Source organism: Cylas formicarius, unplaced genomic scaffold (genome assembly GCF_029955315.1).
Source record: "Cylas formicarius isolate icCylForm1 unplaced genomic scaffold, icCylForm1.1 PGA_scaffold_6__28_contigs__length_40554024, whole genome shotgun sequence".
Taxonomy (NCBI): Eukaryota; Metazoa; Arthropoda; class Insecta; order Coleoptera; family Brentidae; genus Cylas; species Cylas formicarius.
Genome location: NW_026844347.1, coordinates 32,279,210 through 32,296,955, shown reverse-complemented (window position 1 = coordinate 32,296,955; position 17,746 = coordinate 32,279,210). Strand labels below are relative to the sequence as shown.

Here is a 17,746-nt window from a genome sequence, read left to right as displayed (position 1 = left end):
TTTAATGATACAATTACACGGGTTTGCTAAATGACGTCCATTTGCGTCTATACATTTTTGGCATTTGGTAACGGTTTTTTTTGTAGAATCCTAGAAAGTGGATTTCCGTTAATGTTTCTAAATGTGTCCAAAATTCTGTGGTTCAATGTTACTATATTTTAATAAGAAAAAACATACTGCTTACTTAAACTACTACTTAAAATGATGCAATTTTGATACTTTAAATTGTATATCGTCAAACTCCTCATCTTAGATGGATAAACCTGACAAATAAAACATGAACTATTTATAAAATAATTAAGACCCAACATTGCGAAGTGTGATAAGATCTTTTCAGTACTTGTGAGGCACTGAACTGGAAAGTTTAAGCTCTTACCAAAAATCGAAAAATCCAATTTGGCGACCACAAGAAATGTGAATGTTAAGGTGGGTTGCGAGACACCAAAAGACAATCATATTTGTCTTAAAAAAAGTGTCTCAATAATGTCACATTTTTTCAGCAGTCAATTTAACTGTTTTACATTTACTGGCGAAAAATTATATCCGCCATTTTCGTTTATCAAATGCACTACGTTTCCTCTAAGACTTCCCACATTTTGCTCTAGGTATAATAGAAGCGGAGATCCCTGTATAGAGAATTTGGGACGCATTATATTTACAAAACTCTTGTTAACATTTGTCAATAGCAGAATTAAGTTAAACAGCATTTAAATGAGGACAACCTTAGTATTGATAAACATAATCATCAGTAGATTAAAAAGAGTGGGTTGAAAAATTGTTAATTTCTTATTAAAAAGTGTTAATTAAAACTCTTGCCTCCTAGCTTTAAATTTAAAGGAATTTGGAATGTACTTGATGGGCAATCGGTGAATATCTGGAGTTTTCTTTGTATTTTTCTTCTTTGTTTTTGATGGATAAACCACCATCTATAATCAATATATTTTAGCGCTGTTTCGTTTTAGGTGTTTGGCTTGTATTATCTATATTAGCGTAGCCGAAAGGATTGATAATAAAACAACAAAATAAGTAACAAAAAAGGTCGGCTTAAGTCAGGAAAGCCGCAATACGCTAGTGTGATTTAATAAGTCAAATAGGTTCTAAAACCGTCAATAATAGGACATCCTATACATATACTAAGGACGCCAATATGAGCCATGACAGCGCCTTCGTATATGCTCGAATGAATAATGTTATAGCAGATCTGCTCCATTATGGTTTTACTGAGGAATCCATCAAAAGAATTATTACCGCTTGTACAGCAGAGAGGCGCAGATTAACGTTTATATTATAAGAAACTTTAGCTTTTATAATGGTTTTTATAGGCGTATAAGAGATGGCGCTGGTGCAAGACGTTCAATAAATACCAACAACATTCTTTAAGTTTTATAATATTGCATGCAAAATATTTCCGTTAGTTTATGTAGAAATAAAACCTTTGGTGTTGGTTGCTTCACTTTTTTTTGAAAGGTTTTACAGTTTTCTTATCTGAAAACTCATATCATAAAACTTTTACCATTCGAGTGTTTATTCCGTAAAATCCTTATAAATCTTAAATCATTAAATAAAATATATTGTAAACAAGTGATACAGAAAAAAATATATGCGGTCTTTATAAATACCGCAGGTCGCGAAGTTTGTATTAGCTTTTGTAACATATATTTAGGTAGACTCTACAGCGTCGTCATAAAACAACTTTATGATTTATAAAAGTAATGTCAACCTCTTAGTTATTGCTTAGTTTGGTTTTTGAAATTTGTCAATGATAGATGATGGCTATTGATGAGAAATTCCCTTAAAATAGTTCTGTTGTAACGACGCATTCTCCCGCTGGGAATCTTTTACTGCTGGCAATATGACTGATTCAATTGCACTTATTTTATTTACCACAAGAAAAAAGGAAAGTTTATAAAATAATAGCTGCTACTAGCTAAACAATAGTCTGTTATATGGGAAACTAAATCAAGTCGACTAAGAATTTCATCGGCCTGTTTTATTCACTGAAAACATTGAACTGACATTTTGTTTTAGTTCGAAACATTCCATTGAATCACTCCATTGTGGTGTCTATTATTTCTTAATCCGCTCGAATAGTTCATTGTGTTGTAGTTTCCGAGTACTGACAAACATTCTAGAAACTCTCCCGTATCCGGAAAAGTGGGTTCTCAACGAGAGGAATGTAAATGGATAAAACCAGCGAAGTGCCTAACTCGACTGTTTAATGGCTATGCCGAATAACTGAGACGCAATTACATTTTCCTGGAATTCGATTTGGGTTAAAAACAGCTTTGTTTTTTATATAACATTATTTCTGCGTGGTCTGTGATGCAAAAACAAATAAACAAAACGCTCCAAACTCCAAATTTTCTGAAAATTACATTAAAAGTACGTATTCCATTTGAACTTCTCAAGGCAACGTTTTTGATTTATGAAAAGATAATGAAAACACATTCGTTGTTCAATATTACACAATTTTGTGCCTGTACCTTAAAAACAAAGCAAAGCCATAAAAATGTGGTTACCGTATCTGTAATTTCTAGAAAAATCGGATCGCTAGACATGTCTAATTTACACAATTAACAGGATTCTTCCCATTTTAAATAGCTTCTTCGTATAATTCAAATACACCGGATTCTTATTTCAGTAACACTTAACCCTTCTTCCAAAATGGCGAAATATTCACCATATTGTTGAAATCATCACAGTATTGCCACATTTTGCAGTAACCGCAAACCCGAAACACTTATGCCTAATATTCTTCACGAATGGTGGATGCTCATCTGAGTAAAAGTATTTTTTCTATTTTGGTGTTTTAATAGTTGATTGCTTTACCATTCAACGATCCGTAAGTAAAGAAACCCCAATATCGATTAAAATTATCTATCTTTGTTACTTTGAATAAATCGATGAAAAATAATAAATCGTATTTAAATTTCTCTTACAAAGGTGCCGCGCTGTTTACACAGAAATGATATTCCTCGAGCAGAGCACAATACTATGCAGACGATACATAAGTATACTTTTCCTGTTATAGGTCAACCGTTCTTCTGGGCTGTGAAGTCCTGTGCCGAGATCTGAATAAATTACAATCTTTTTCACTGAAACACTCACTATTCTTAAATCCTAAGAAATGTTGTATTATGCTTTTTGGCAGAAAAAATGATTTGGATGGTTTGGAGGCTCAAATTACAATCAACATTGAGGACACTACTCTACCTATAAAAGCTTCTTCGATGCTGACTTGAGATTTGAGATTCGTGTCTCTGACTGCGTCCGGAGAGCATATGTAAGGCTTTAACTGCTCTATGGTAGTCGTCACTATCTCTCAAGAAAAATAAAAATAACAATCAGAGCTTTGTAAAAACAAAGAATACTAGACTAGAAGAAAACTACATGAAGCCTGTTTTTATCACAAAGTTCTATACTACAAAAGTCCTCAATATCTGTACAGAACGATTGTGTTCAGATCTCTCATGTTCATAATTTAAATATTAGATTTGGAGGTGCCATAACTCCTCCTCTACATAAAACAACACTATTTGATCGTGGTTTTTCCTTTAATCTAGCTAAATTGTATAATAGTCTTCCTAATAACTTCAAAGCCCTGACTCCAAGTAGATTTAAATTTTATGCCTTCAGAAATTTTTTCGAAAAGTAAAGTTTAAAAAAAAAAGCACAACCTATCTTTAACAAACGTGAACAAAATAGGATACGTTAATAAGTGTGAGAAGAAGTTATTTTTTTTTCTGTTATTGTCCTATCGCTGCCGCCATAAAAAAAGTTATTGTTTCTCAATCCGTTGGGTTAAATAGATCAGGGTGGCTAACATACTGATGTTATCCATATCCGGATTTACAGAAATGAAGACATGTTATTATTATTATTATTATTATTATTATTATTATTATTATTATTATCTATTTTGCAAAATTTGCATAGTGGACCGCAGGAGCACGATGGAAAATAGCCGGGAAGCGGCTTGTTTGAAATAAAATAAAAATGGTGTGGATATTATTATAGTGTATTATGCAACAAGTTCACCAAGTTATTTGAGTCACGATTTAAAGCGAGCTACTTAAAACGTTTAAGAAACTTGTTGAATGCAATACTTCTTTTACCACCGTTAGTTTTTGGATAAATTTTTACAAAACAACACAAACACATTCACTGATATGATCGTCAGAATTGACAAACGTCAAAATCCAAGGCGTGCGCTAAAATCTCCGAAAACATCCAATTGCTCTCAAACCCATGCGGTAATATCCGGGAAATATTCGAAGTATCTCAGATCCGTGGGACAAGAATGTCATGTGGTAGAGTGGCGCTTCCCGCACGCTAGATCAGCGTATAATTAAACATACAAAATAAAACCTGACCGCAATGGGCCATTCAGGGCAATGATATCCGTAATAATACTTAGTCCATTCAAAGTCAATGTCCAAGGCATAAATAATATTTGGGTTTGAGCACAAAGGCGTCTAGCCATAAATCTAAAACTTAGATTTTTGTTGGTCTTTGCGAGTGTGTATGGCATTGAAAGTGAACGTCTAGGACAAGGTCCTGAACGATCGAACAAAAAATTCCCAAATCCAAAACACTAATTCACACGCGAACTTTCTATTTCTGCCCGTTGTCCGTGTCATGTTCTGAGATTTTTCTTATCAGGCAACATGAAACAAGCGATTTTATTTATTAGACCGCTGACGTCGTCATGAAAATTGGGCAGGCAACGACAATTTTACATCTGCAGAATTAGCGTCGAAAACTCGACCAGTTCAAAATTTACTCGCTTATCGAAAACAAAATCAAATGGAGTTTTATTTCATGCTCTGATAAAATATCTTAAAGGATTATTAATTAGATACTGCTCATATAGAACTATTCACTAGGCTCACTACACATAATTTATATAGTGGCGTTATTTTTATCTGTCGATTATATATAATGTATCTATGCGCGTTCCGATTTTTCTTTTCGACTGACTCCTACGGAGCGCGGGGTTTTTGCGCATTTGCCGAGCTAAGCCCATTCTACTTGTCCGTCACCATATTTACAAACATTAAGGAAATATAGATCTCTCATTTAAAATTTTCCTACTTTTTGGTTGATGGTACATAGCAGGAAACTTTTTTAAAATTTAGAATATTAGTTATTATAATCGATTTTGATAACACTTTCATACTGAATCGGAGTAATGAAATAGAATGGGTGTATTTGATTGAAATTTTGAAGCAGAAAATGTTTTTTGTGCGGATTTTAAAAGAATTCTATATATCTTATTATTTATGCCTTTCGAGAAACTAAATTAAAATTATCAACTTGATGAAAAAACCTAAGCTTTTTCCTTTTTTTAAAATAAAAATACTAATTTCTTCAAGATATTAAATATCTAAACCTAGTCGCAGAAAATGGATTTTCAGGTTATCGTAGATATATAAGTAATACTACATTTTCTGGTCTCAATATTGAGTTATAATTCACTTATTTTATTTTACGAGGAACGAAATTACCCACGTATTAAATCAAAGAAACGATTGGGGCACAAACTGTTGTGGCAAATTAGTAACAAAAAAAGGGGGGGAGCACCTTCCCCAATCCTGGAGTAATTGAAAACGTGTGGGTGGATATGATGTGGTCGAATTAATCACGTCCCTTCACAACGCGTTTTATTTGTTTTTCTTTTTAATTAATCTTGTGACGCAGTTGTAAGTTATTTGTTAAAGTTCATTCATTAGTCGTTTTTGTAAAACATATTTTTCTGTTCCCCTTACTCTAAAATACGCAATTATGCAATGATGAGGGGTACGCAAGGTGTCTCTTTCAAATGACTTCATTCAATACGGTCACGGGTCCAGTACCGGAAACTTAAGTCACAGGTTGGCAACTCACATTCGTACATATTTATTTAAAACACTGGTGCTACTTACACCTTTGTAACTTCCGATGGGTATGCATATTTTCTGTATTCATCGCGTGTATTGAAGTATAAGCAATACGTTCATAAACTTCTTATTAACTTCTTCAAACACTACAACTTTTGAATAGAGTGTTGTCTCAAAACTGCTTGCTTAAAAAGATAACTTTCTTCCCTATAATTTTTGGTAAACCAGGTATGCTTAAATGTGGAATGGAGTTTGTATTACTATTTAGTAAATTAGTCAAAACGGACATTTATGTTATTTCTTTAGTTTAAGCAAGTGTAAGAACATCATCAATATGTAGGTTTAACTTTAACATAAAAAAATGTTCCTTTTCTCAGTGTATTTTATTTTCTTTATTGTATTTTACATTCCAGTCATATTTCTTTTCATTGTGCCGACTTTTTTTTTTCAAAAATTCCTTTTTTTGCGTTTCTAAAGAAACTTGGGAACAGTGAAAGCTCTCAATACGGACACCTCTATTAGGCGGATACTTTTCTTTAAACGGACATATTCCTGGCTTAACAAAAAATTACCATCCTTAAACGGACTTGAACGTCCAATAACAGGACAACACAATGCTAAAATATAGTATATATTATAACTTTTTCTTAATCCTATAGGGGAATTACCTTTTTCATTTTCATATCATTTCGTATTATTCATTACGCCGTGCCTTCTAGTTTTATCTTGCAAGCAAATACGATAAGTGGATTCCACAATTTTTAAAATGGCACCTACTAAAAACTTCTTACTTTGCGAGAAAAAGTGAAAAAGCGGCAGAAATTGTGAAAAATAAGGACAGCATTCGTGTACAGTGGGAGCCGGGAAGCAATATTGATCAAAAAAGAAATTTCGTAAAAACTGAGGGACTTCAAATTGACAAAGGGTGTTTTGATTGGTTTTTTCGGTTGCAAGGTCAAAACATTCAAATATCGGGGCACTTAGTAAAGGCCAAAGTTCAAGAAAGAGCCGAAAAACTTAAGGTTCCAATGGATGGCTGGGAAAGTGGCGCAAGAGACATGCGATAAGTTTTAAGTGTATCTCCGAAGAATCAGCAGATGTGAGTCAAGAAGACGTAAATCAGTTTAAAGATATCAGCCACATGATGTTTACAATGCCAATGAGACTGGCCTTTTCTTCCGAGTCTTACGTAACAAAACACTTGATATGAAATCCGAAAAATGTAGTGGTGGCAAGCTTTCCAAGGAGAGGCTTGCTATTTTATTTTGTGCTAATAAGACAGGACAAAAAGACGATTTGCTCGGATTAGAAAGGCTGCCGACCTAGGGCATTTGAAAATGTAGCATTTAAAAATTTATCGCCAATATGGAAATTTAACAAAAAAGCATGGATGATACGAGACGTTGTGAATGAATGGTTGTTACAATTTTATAGAAAAAAATTATCTTCTTGCCTCCAAATACGACATCAATATGTCAACGACTAGATCAGGGCATTATAGAGAATGTTGAATTCTATTATCGTGGACGCATATGGAAACCCATTTTATCAAAGATGGATCAAGTAATGCCCGCGTCAAATTTAGCAAAGTCTGTAAATATTTTAGAAACACAAGTCAACCTGGAATAAAGTTTCGTCAGAAACCATGCAAAATTGTTTCAACATAGGTGGTTTTCAAAAAAATAATGATTTTTCCGCATCAATAGAATGGGATCCAGAAGATAATATTCACTATCTTGAAATGGAACGATATTTTAGAGAAACAAACTCTTGGAAACTACGTTGAAATCAATACACAATATTACAGCGATGAGGAGACTAGTTTGAACATTAAAGATGCAATTGAAAACATGAAAGAAACCTAACCGGAAGAAGACAGCGATCAAGAATATGATAGTGGGGAACCTAGCACAATTAACAGCTATAATGAAGCCTTAAAAATAATTACCGATCTAAAAGTCTTTGCTAAAAAGGACTACATTGCATTTCAACGCCTTAAAAATTTAGATCATTTTCACTCAAGTTTGTTAAAAAAAAAAATAAATAAAGTTCATTCGACTAGATTTTTCTCTGTAGTTTTTAAAGAAATAAACGTAATACGTATTTACGATTAACGTTTTTTTTTTTAATGCATCTCTAATGAGCGGACAAAACTAGTGCAACCGTGAGTGTCCGGTTATGGGAGTTTTCATTGTTTCATTGTTTTTAAATTTTATTAAGGAAGATGATAGTCGAATTTAATCCCCTTCATTCCTTCTAAAAAGCGAAAAAATATGTGTTTTTGTGATTGTAAAAGTGCCGTAAAATGTTGTTGCTCTATCTCTTCGTGTAATAACTTAAAACCAACTAACTAATTTTTTTAATCTTTCACCATATTTGTTGTCTTTGGAACCAACACATTGTATATTAATAGGTCAGCTTAGAAAAGTGGATCATATTGCTATTGGGTTTAAAAATACTTATCGGTCATAATAAGGATTTGGACCCTCAATTTTTTTTGTAAATGGGGATTAAAATAGCACCCTGCGTGCAATTGATTTACTTCGCGGAAAACAAATTTTACTTCCACGCGAGCGACGAGTTTTATTTTTACCTCTGGTCGTGTGTTTCCCATTAGAGAATTTTTGCCGCACCCAAGACTATTAGTTGTTTCGCCGAATTTCTGGGCACAAATTTATTTTTCCAACCATCCACCGCAGCGCAGGTTCGGAAAGTTTTTGGGGGACGGTTGTTTGCGAAGCTGGCGGCATATCTTTCTCGCAAGCGCAGCGAGTCGCGTAGTTTTTAATTGAATATGTTTGATTCTCCAGGACACATTTATTTCGGATGAAATTTCAGAATTCCCGAAAAAACAATTTCAATGTGTGTCGGTACTGAATCGATTAAGTAAATAATTCAAAAAAAAAAAAACATAATACTAACATTTTAAGAAAACGAGTTTTGATCCACAAGGTGTTGAAATAAAAGCAAAAACTGTTTTCTCTCTCAAAAAAAGTACCCTTTTTTGAAAAATTCCAGAAACATAAATAAATAAATATCGGTAACTATTTTAATAGTTTAACAAGCTGTATCTATAAAACTAAAAACTAGTTTACCTTACATTTTTGCTTTTTTTTTTAAATTGCGAAGATAAAGCTGTTCTCCCCAAGATTGTCGTTACAAAATCGATGATTATTTTCATCATCAGCAACTTTGAGATGCCAATTTACTTTTATAAATTTTCGATACTTAATTTAGAGTGCATTAAATTTGCTGTATACATATAGCTATTTAAGGGGATCCCCATCACATAATTTCCTGTTCTTTCCGGAAATTGCTATCCTTCCTGGGAATGCCACTTGCTGTCGTCGGTAGGAGGCGTAGCAAATTTTGTAATATATTTTCGATATTAATTAGAGAAAAAATAAAGAACCAGTTTGAATCTAAAAATGACTATTGGAGTGGATCATTATGGAAAACAGAGCCATCGACAATTTGGAGATTTTTCATACATTTCTCGCAATTGTTGAAAATAATAATAACAGCAATGATAACATTAATTAAATTTTTGGTATCAAATTCAAGATTGGCGAAATTTCATAGCTAAGAAAAAAATACCACAGTAATTAGAATTTTGAAATGAAGATTTCGTTTGTTGAATTATAATAATACCATTTGTTATTCATACGCGATGGATGTGTCAAAGGATATACATTTTAAAAATCGTTGTAATCGAATTTTGGATATCTCATTCCCAGCTGGTAAAATTTATTACCTAAAAAATCCTCCTAGAGTAAAATTTTAAAACAATGTCGATACGTTGTTTGCATTGCAGGTTCGTCCGGTAATAGATTCGAACAACAACGCTTAACATTGCGAATCCACAGGGGTAGAGGGAGTTCGAACAGGGTTCCGCATGGGTCTCCGAATGGGAGCAGTTATACGGCCACAACGACAAGTAGCGCATCTCCTAGTCCCAGAGGGCGCCACGAAAGAGTTAAGATTAGCGTCAGTTATCCGTCAAACGAAAATATCTCATCAGCGACGTCCTCGCCGCAACTGCTCGCAGTACGTATTTCATTTTTATTCGATATTTACTTTTGCACCACCAATCATAGTTCAATTAAGTTGGTCTTGATTTAATCTGCATTAACCGTCCAACAACTGCTTTTCATCTGTCTTATTTTAAAATTTGCCCATCTCACTCCAAACAATCTGAGCGAAAGTGACATTACTGCGGACTTTGTCATATATGACCGCCATGGACATTTAATGGCTGCTCAATATTTGACAAGTATATAACTCAATCCCTGCGAAAGCTAATGTAGTCAACTGTAAGGAAATAAAAAATTCGAATAGTGGGGCAGCAACAGACACTCCCTGAAATACTCTTTCTGCTTCATTTGGCAAGAGGGAGCAAAATTAGAGGATACAATGAAAAAACTGTCTTCATAAAAACTTATCTGTGGCTACATCTGTTAGCCCTATTGGACCAATTTATTGGGTTCCTCTTCGGTGAAATTATTGAGTGGTTCTAGATATGTCACTTCAAAACTGAGATGTAGCGTAAATATGTAAACATAATTTGTTGTATGTATATCGACTAGCAATAAAAAAATAATATACTGTGATATGAACAAATCAAGAAGAGTTACATATGGATAAAAAAAATGTTAGGTGCAGTTAAAAATTTTAAAACAAATGACTCGCAAATTCCACATTTTGGAAAATGACAATGATGCTGAAGTACTTTTTATGCTTAATATGGCGCCAATCATTGTGAATTCATAATTAAATTAGCCTGAACATCCTTTCTGAAACAACTACAAAGTTTTCGATATCCATTTCACCGTACAAATTACGGCATCAATAGTTTTTTCTAGAACTACTAGGCTAGCCAACCAATACTGTCTAATAAACTTTTTTACACCCCGTTTGAATTTGAGGCGAGTCTAATTGCAGGTATAGAGTACTATTCTTTATGTAGTCTTGGATCTTTGTATTTCTTAGATAACTTAATAGTATAAGTTGTATTTTTATTCTCTTGTTCTCTGATCTCTTTAACCATATCTACTTCTCACTCGCGGGAGGAATCCAGAAGTTTTGTGAAAAGTATTATAATTTTCTTTTTTTGATTTGATTTAAAAATTATTCAAATTGTTAGATACGTTTTTAGGCATTCAAATTTGCACATTTTTCACAATTCTCGTGTAAATGGAAAATATTTACGTGAACCGTTGCCTCTGACATTTAGCATTCGATTCGCGCAGGTTCTCTTTACGGCCCGAACCCCCGTGAAATTTCATTGTCTTATTTGCAGGTGACTCCGACATCACCCTCGGGTCATCCATCCTATGTCGTCCACTACTCGGTGAACGGCAAAGACTCTTCGACCACGTCTTTGTGTAACAGACGCAGTCAGCAGAACAGCGATCAACATTTAAAGGTAATGTATGAGTCGGGGATTGAATTCCAGATTCACGAATATACGGGGTAGTTAATTGGTGCGGAAAACTTTAAAGTTAAAAGTGAAGTGTCCTATGCCGGGGTATCAAGCAACATTGATATTTTAAATGGAGTAAAATTAACCCGATTAATTCCAATAAGAATTTGTGTCCTAATAAATAAGTGACTGAGAATTTTCAAAACATTTATTAACTTGAAAAGTAACCGTTTTCGATATAAGATAAAAAATAAATCGAGTTATATCATATTATTGTATTCTATTTGTTCGTAGTGCGAATGTATAATTAGTATCGCATTGTGTTCCTTCCGAAGGTTCAAAGGACAGGGTCCACCAGATTATCGATAAAGAGGAGATCTAGTAGCGTCGATAGCGGTAGAGTTAGGACAACTAGCTCGTCCCCTACAGGCAATGACGACGCTGCCAATAAGAATAAATTGATAACAAAGAAAATGGGAAAGAGAAACATTAAAGCTCAGGTATGATGACTATATTAAAATAAGATATTCTGAAGCAATGCTTACTCTTATTGTGACCAAAATATTCCTTTATTATCAAATATTCCGATTAGTATTGTTATTCTATCTACTTCAGCATTTTTTTTATTTTTATTAGACTTAACTATTACGAAAACGCAAAACAAATTAGATTTTTTCATAATTTTCCATAAACCTTCACACACGGACACAGTCATACATAACAGCCCTTATACACAAAATGACATTTCACTCGTTTATACACAGACTTCTTAATACGCCACTCTCAACACATGGCACTGAACATCGCCTATAATCCGTCCAATATCGATAAAATTATAATTAAAAAACAGACAACAGTAAACTCTATTTATTCGAAACCTAATACAGAACACGAACAATTTAAAACAATTACATACATAGGAGAACACAGTGAAAAAGTTTCAAAACATTTGTCAAAATGTGGTTTACAAATTGCTTTTAGAACTGGCAACACAATCTGAAAATTTTCGGATGCGGATCATGTCCTAAAATTTATATTGGACAAACAGGTAGATCCTTCAAGAAACGCATTAACGAACATAAAAGAGCGTTTAAAAACAATTTTATATATTCTAATTATGCTACACACTGCAGCACAGAAAAACACATTTTTGACCACAATTTTGATATGTTACATACAGCCACAAAAAGAAAAAAATTAAATTTATTGAAAGCCATGGAGATTAACACAATGAGACATTCAAATGTATTGCTTAACAATCAATTAGATTTAAATACCTCTCCATTATTAACCTTAAATTCTCACAACAACATTAATTAAGGTTTTATTGTTATTTTCGGTATATATAATAGCATGTAGTTTGTAAATATTACATTTGATAAAGCACGGCAATTTCATAAAATCTTAACTTTCAGTTCTTATTTCGTATAGTTCGTATTTCTGAGGCCGCTGCTGAATGATTTTCTGATGATGCTCTATCAATTTTAAAACGCTAGATCCAACAATAAACCGTAGTTTTGGATTCTGCAGACTCACCAAATACTTTGCAGCTGCTGAATAATTTCTGATAGTTTAACATCTTTCAACAAAAAAAAAAAGAAATTGCCGCTTCTTCCATGGTTAACATGAAAATGCACCAATATCAGTCGAACACCTAAATCACACTGAACAATATTACACTAATTACACCAATAATATTCCTATAAGTTCTGCTTAATTTAATTATAGCACAATTTCCAGAACTTTGCAAATATCCCCCGTAACTAATATTCATTACTTGTTATTTGCGTATCTCGCTCAACAATAACTGTTTTATTAATATTAGTTTTAAATGAAACCCTTTTCCGTTCCCACCGTCGCTTATTATTTTGTTTCAGGTGAAACGATTTCGCATGGAAACCAAAGCCGCCAAAACCCTGGGCATCATAGTCGGGGGTTTTATATTTTGCTGGCTGCCGTTTTTTACGATGTACCTGGTCAGGGCATTTTGCGCCAGTTGCATTCATCCATTAGTCTTTTCGATCCTGTTTTGGTTGGGTTACTGCAACAGCGCGATAAATCCCCTCATTTACGCTCTCTTCTCGAAAGACTTCCGATTCGCTTTCAAGAGGATCATTTGTAAATGTTTCTGCACGCGGCGAGGATCGCAAAGTTCCAGGAGAGGATCCGACGGATCGCAGTTACAGGTACAATTAATTACAGTCGCTTAAAAAGCCGGAAAACTTTCTTTTCCGGTGCGCGTTTATTTTGTTTTCGAGATAGTAGTTTTTTTTATATAGTGTCGGCATTTGAAAAGAGTTTTCCAAGATACTGCGTTTTAACGCAATAAATCGAAAAATTGTTTTGATCGTTCTCATAGAAACTTTTATGATTTACGATTCAAAGACTCTCAATAGAATATTAAATAAGTAGGTTCGATCCTATCTTCACAAACATGTTTGGAACATTTTTCCGCAGATTTTGATTTATGGAAATTGGTATGAACAAGTGACCGATAAATTAGCACAAATGGGGACGATGGTGTAAAACTTGGTGGCAGAAATATTTCATCCGTTAGTCGGTTATCAATCATCTATGAATTTTATTTAAAATTCCATCAGATGTCGCGTTTTATGGTTTCTATGTGTTTATTGCTTTTTGTAAGTTAATTATTTTGTTTTTTTTTTGGTTTTGTTCTTTCATTACAATCGTCATCCAAATGGTCAGATAATCTTACTGTACAGGGTGGACAAACAAGTGTGTAAGCTACATCTCGAAAAATATGCGTCATTGAGACTTAACGTAAAAAATGTTATTACTAAAGTGGTCAAAAGAAGGACGCGGATAATACTTTCAAATTACAAAGATGATCCCCAGGAGACATAACCCTATTCTTAAACTCTTAAGTGAGCCTTCAAAGTCCATGTAGTAACTTTTCAGAAATAATTCATAAACATGTTTTTTTAAACCAAGCTTTATTTTAGTATATCCCAGGACTTTTTCACCTAAATCATTGTTTTTCTAAATAATTATTTGTAACTTTCACTTGTGACAAATTTGATCTATCTGGACGAAGCACTTATTGCTTAGCGGAGATGATGAGTTGTCAAGTCATCAGCGTCAATCTTGACTTGGTGCATCCCACTCCTTTGCTTATTTGGTGTTTGCTAATACAAAAATGTCTATCAGATCGAAAGCTGCTCAAATTGATGCTCAATAACAGTGGTCACTAAATCTTGGAAAAATTTATTTTTTTATTGGATTAAATCTAATCTCAGTATATTATTTCAAGTACAATTATTTCAAGCGAAAATTAAACAATAAGTTAAAATGATTTACTAAAAAAAAAACCAAACAGATAGAAAAATTGAAAAATAAGATAAAACAATCCTTTACTACAGTTATCTGCCAGGAGTTTCCGGAGCAAACACTCGTGCGAATCTGCATAAGTGTGCAATCTGGCAGAAAAAAATGAACGAATCAAAACTAACTCTACTACAAAATTTGGTTTATATGGCATTAAAGACTCTGCACTAGAATTCGTAAGGAATTTTTTAACTGATTGATCTCACCAGATTAAAATGAATAGTAATGTTTCTAGTCATAGGGAAAGCAGATGGGGTGTATCGCAGAAAAGCGTGTTGATCCCACTTATTTATTATTTATATAAATGATATGCATCAGATTTAAAAAAACTTAGTTGCCGATGACATGCTTATCTCAGTCTCTGGAAACGATTGCAAAGGAATAGTTGCCAAACCAAATACCGAAATGCAGTATTTTTATGAATGGTTGTGCCAAAATATATTGAACTTAAATAGCTCCAAAACCAAATGCATGGTTATCGGTTCTAAAGTTCTATTCAATGGATAGATTGGGGGAATGAAATTGAGTTTGCTTCCGAAATTAAATATTTGGGAGTGATCTTAGATCCACAATTATGTTTTTTAACCATGTATCGCTGGTTTTATCACAGTGAACTAAGATATTAACATATAATAGTACAAATTTGCCCCACTTTTCGTATATTTGTTCATTACTTATACCTTGTACAAAAGAAAATTTAAATAAGTTACAGTTACAATAAAATAGGGTTATGAGAATCATACTGAACTATGACAGATACATTCATATAAAGAGGCTAAATGTCGACCAGTTCATAACTAGAGAAATTTGGGCAATACAAGGAATTGGGCATGATCACCAAACAGGCTAGCTCAAATTATGGTTGGAAAAAATACTTTTTTTTATTCAACGAAACTTCCACACGCTACTGTATTAATTTTTATAAAATGTCTGGATTCCTCCTGCGTCGGTTTTTGTTGACTCTAACTTGCTCTCGCCAATCAAAGCTTGACTGAAACTGGCTCGCATTCTACTCTGTACCTGCTTATATATTGTTTGAGGGGGGCGGAGCTAAGTAAGGGGCATCAACACCGTCTCGGATGACTGATTCCCATATTGGTGACATGCAAAGACCTGTTATTATTATTATTATCATTATTATTATTATTATGTCTATTATTATTATTATTATTATTATTATTATTATTTTGAATGCGCGTTAGGGAAAACAATCCCCGGGAAAAGAAAACAAACTATTTTGTTAGTGACTCGGGTTGAATCGCTCTTGTTCATAATCCCCGACCCGAAGATTGCGATTAGAACGAGCCTAATATTCACGTTTGATAAAACCTGTCTCGATTCCTATCAAACTTATACACTATAACCGACTAATATGCCACCTATTATTGAAAACTATAACTATTATGGAAGTAGGTGACTTTTGACACATATCTTTTATTCTTCGTTGGACACCGCCCGTAAAAATGAAACGTTATTCGAAATATTTTGAATTTATATTCTTTCCTTCCGCTGCTCCGCTAATTGGAAATTGGTTAAACGTCGCGAAAAAAATAGAGTAAAGCAGCGCCATTAACGACAGCAAAACCCGGTAGATACACTCAATGTCTGCATAATCGATTTCCGTAATTGAATTTTGTCCTTTTTCGATTCGTTTTGAGACGAAGTTAAATGGAGTAAATACACAATTCCATTACGCGCGACCGGTGGAAGGAATGAAAATATTTCGATTAAGATTGCTATTGTTACGTTTACCTGTAGACGCTGCGAGGGATTTTGGAGAACACTGTTTCTACAACGTTCATTAACATTTTCTACCTATTAAATGTGTATTAAAAGCAGCCGCAATATTTATGCATATTTCCTAACGGTGTGAAAATATTGAGAGGGATAACCGGATTAATTTCAACAATAACACTTCATATCCACGTATATCCAAAGCGTCTTAACTTTTGAGATAGAATATGGTAAATTCTTCAGGAAAAAATATTTTTATATTATCCAAGGAACGATTTTCAATATTTTCCTGAAGTTTAGTTAGTCCATTTCACTTGGTAAACCATTCAGACTATTTTCTTTACGACAAGATGTGCATAATTGCTATCTCTACGAATTCTTGTACTTATTTCACCATAGCGATACAAAACAAGAAAGTTTAAAAAAAAATTTACTTTCAATATATACAAACTTTATAATATTTACAATTTCCATTAAACTAAAGAACCTCAACCCAAAATTAATATACAAAAATTATGCGAATGGCACGTTTTAGATAATCTTGGCCTGTTGTTTTTTTTCTTTAAATGATAATCTATTGTAGTTCCTTTTTGTCATACCTTTAATTTATTTATTTGGATAGTCTAGTCATTTGCGGTATAAAAGTCTTGACTAAAATAATTACCTAAAAAATGTGACATTTTGTTAAACGGATTAATAATTTTTAAAAAGACAAATTAGTTAATCTAGAATAAATTACAATTGATAAACCCCATTGTAAAATCACTCTTAGCTGAATTAATTAAATTTTTTGCATTTTTTTCTTTTTTTCATTTTCTGTCAATTTGATGAATTGAATGCGGAAATGATTCTACCCTGTAACTGAAAATTTAAGAGTACAGTTCTTTTTTCTTAAAATGAGCTCATGAGCTACTCTCATTAGTATTAATACACGATTAAGGAAAATCATGTGTCCTCCCAAGAAGCTCATACTATACATACAAATGAGGGGAGTCTCATTAGTGAAATTTTCTTCCGGAATTTGGCAAAATCCTTTCTCGATCAACATTGTTGGCGATTTTTGCACTTATTGTATATATGATTTTATTTATTTTCTTCAAAAACTCCAAAAAGAAAAGAAGCAAATCCATTCAAAGTGTGAGTTTGAGGATAAGAATGAAAAGAAAAGAAAATTTAATCCTAAAAGATGTAGAATACAAAAATTATTTGAATATCACATTCTATAGATAAACTTGTCTGTCCTGTTGTTTTTTTTTTTTTCATAAAAATTATACTATATTTTTGTTCCTCTTTGTTATGCCTATTTATTTATGTATTTCTCTCCAGCATCTTGACTAAAAAATTATCTTAAAAGTGTGAAATTTTG

The 17,746-nt window shown here is 33.2% G+C and overlaps 1 protein-coding gene across 1 annotated transcript in view; it reads left to right on the top strand.

Moving 5' to 3' along the window:
* Positions 1–17,746, top strand: part of LOC132702919 (octopamine receptor Oamb) — a 189,060-nt gene that overhangs the window by 160,517 nt on the left and 10,797 nt on the right. The window contains exons 5-8 of the mRNA XM_060671781.1: positions 9,694–9,926; positions 11,179–11,304; positions 11,637–11,801; positions 13,179–13,487. Coding sequence (XP_060527764.1) covers positions 9,694–9,926; positions 11,179–11,304; positions 11,637–11,801; positions 13,179–13,487 — 833 coding nt within the window. The remainder of the gene's footprint in view (positions 1–9,693; positions 9,927–11,178; positions 11,305–11,636; positions 11,802–13,178; positions 13,488–17,746) is intronic.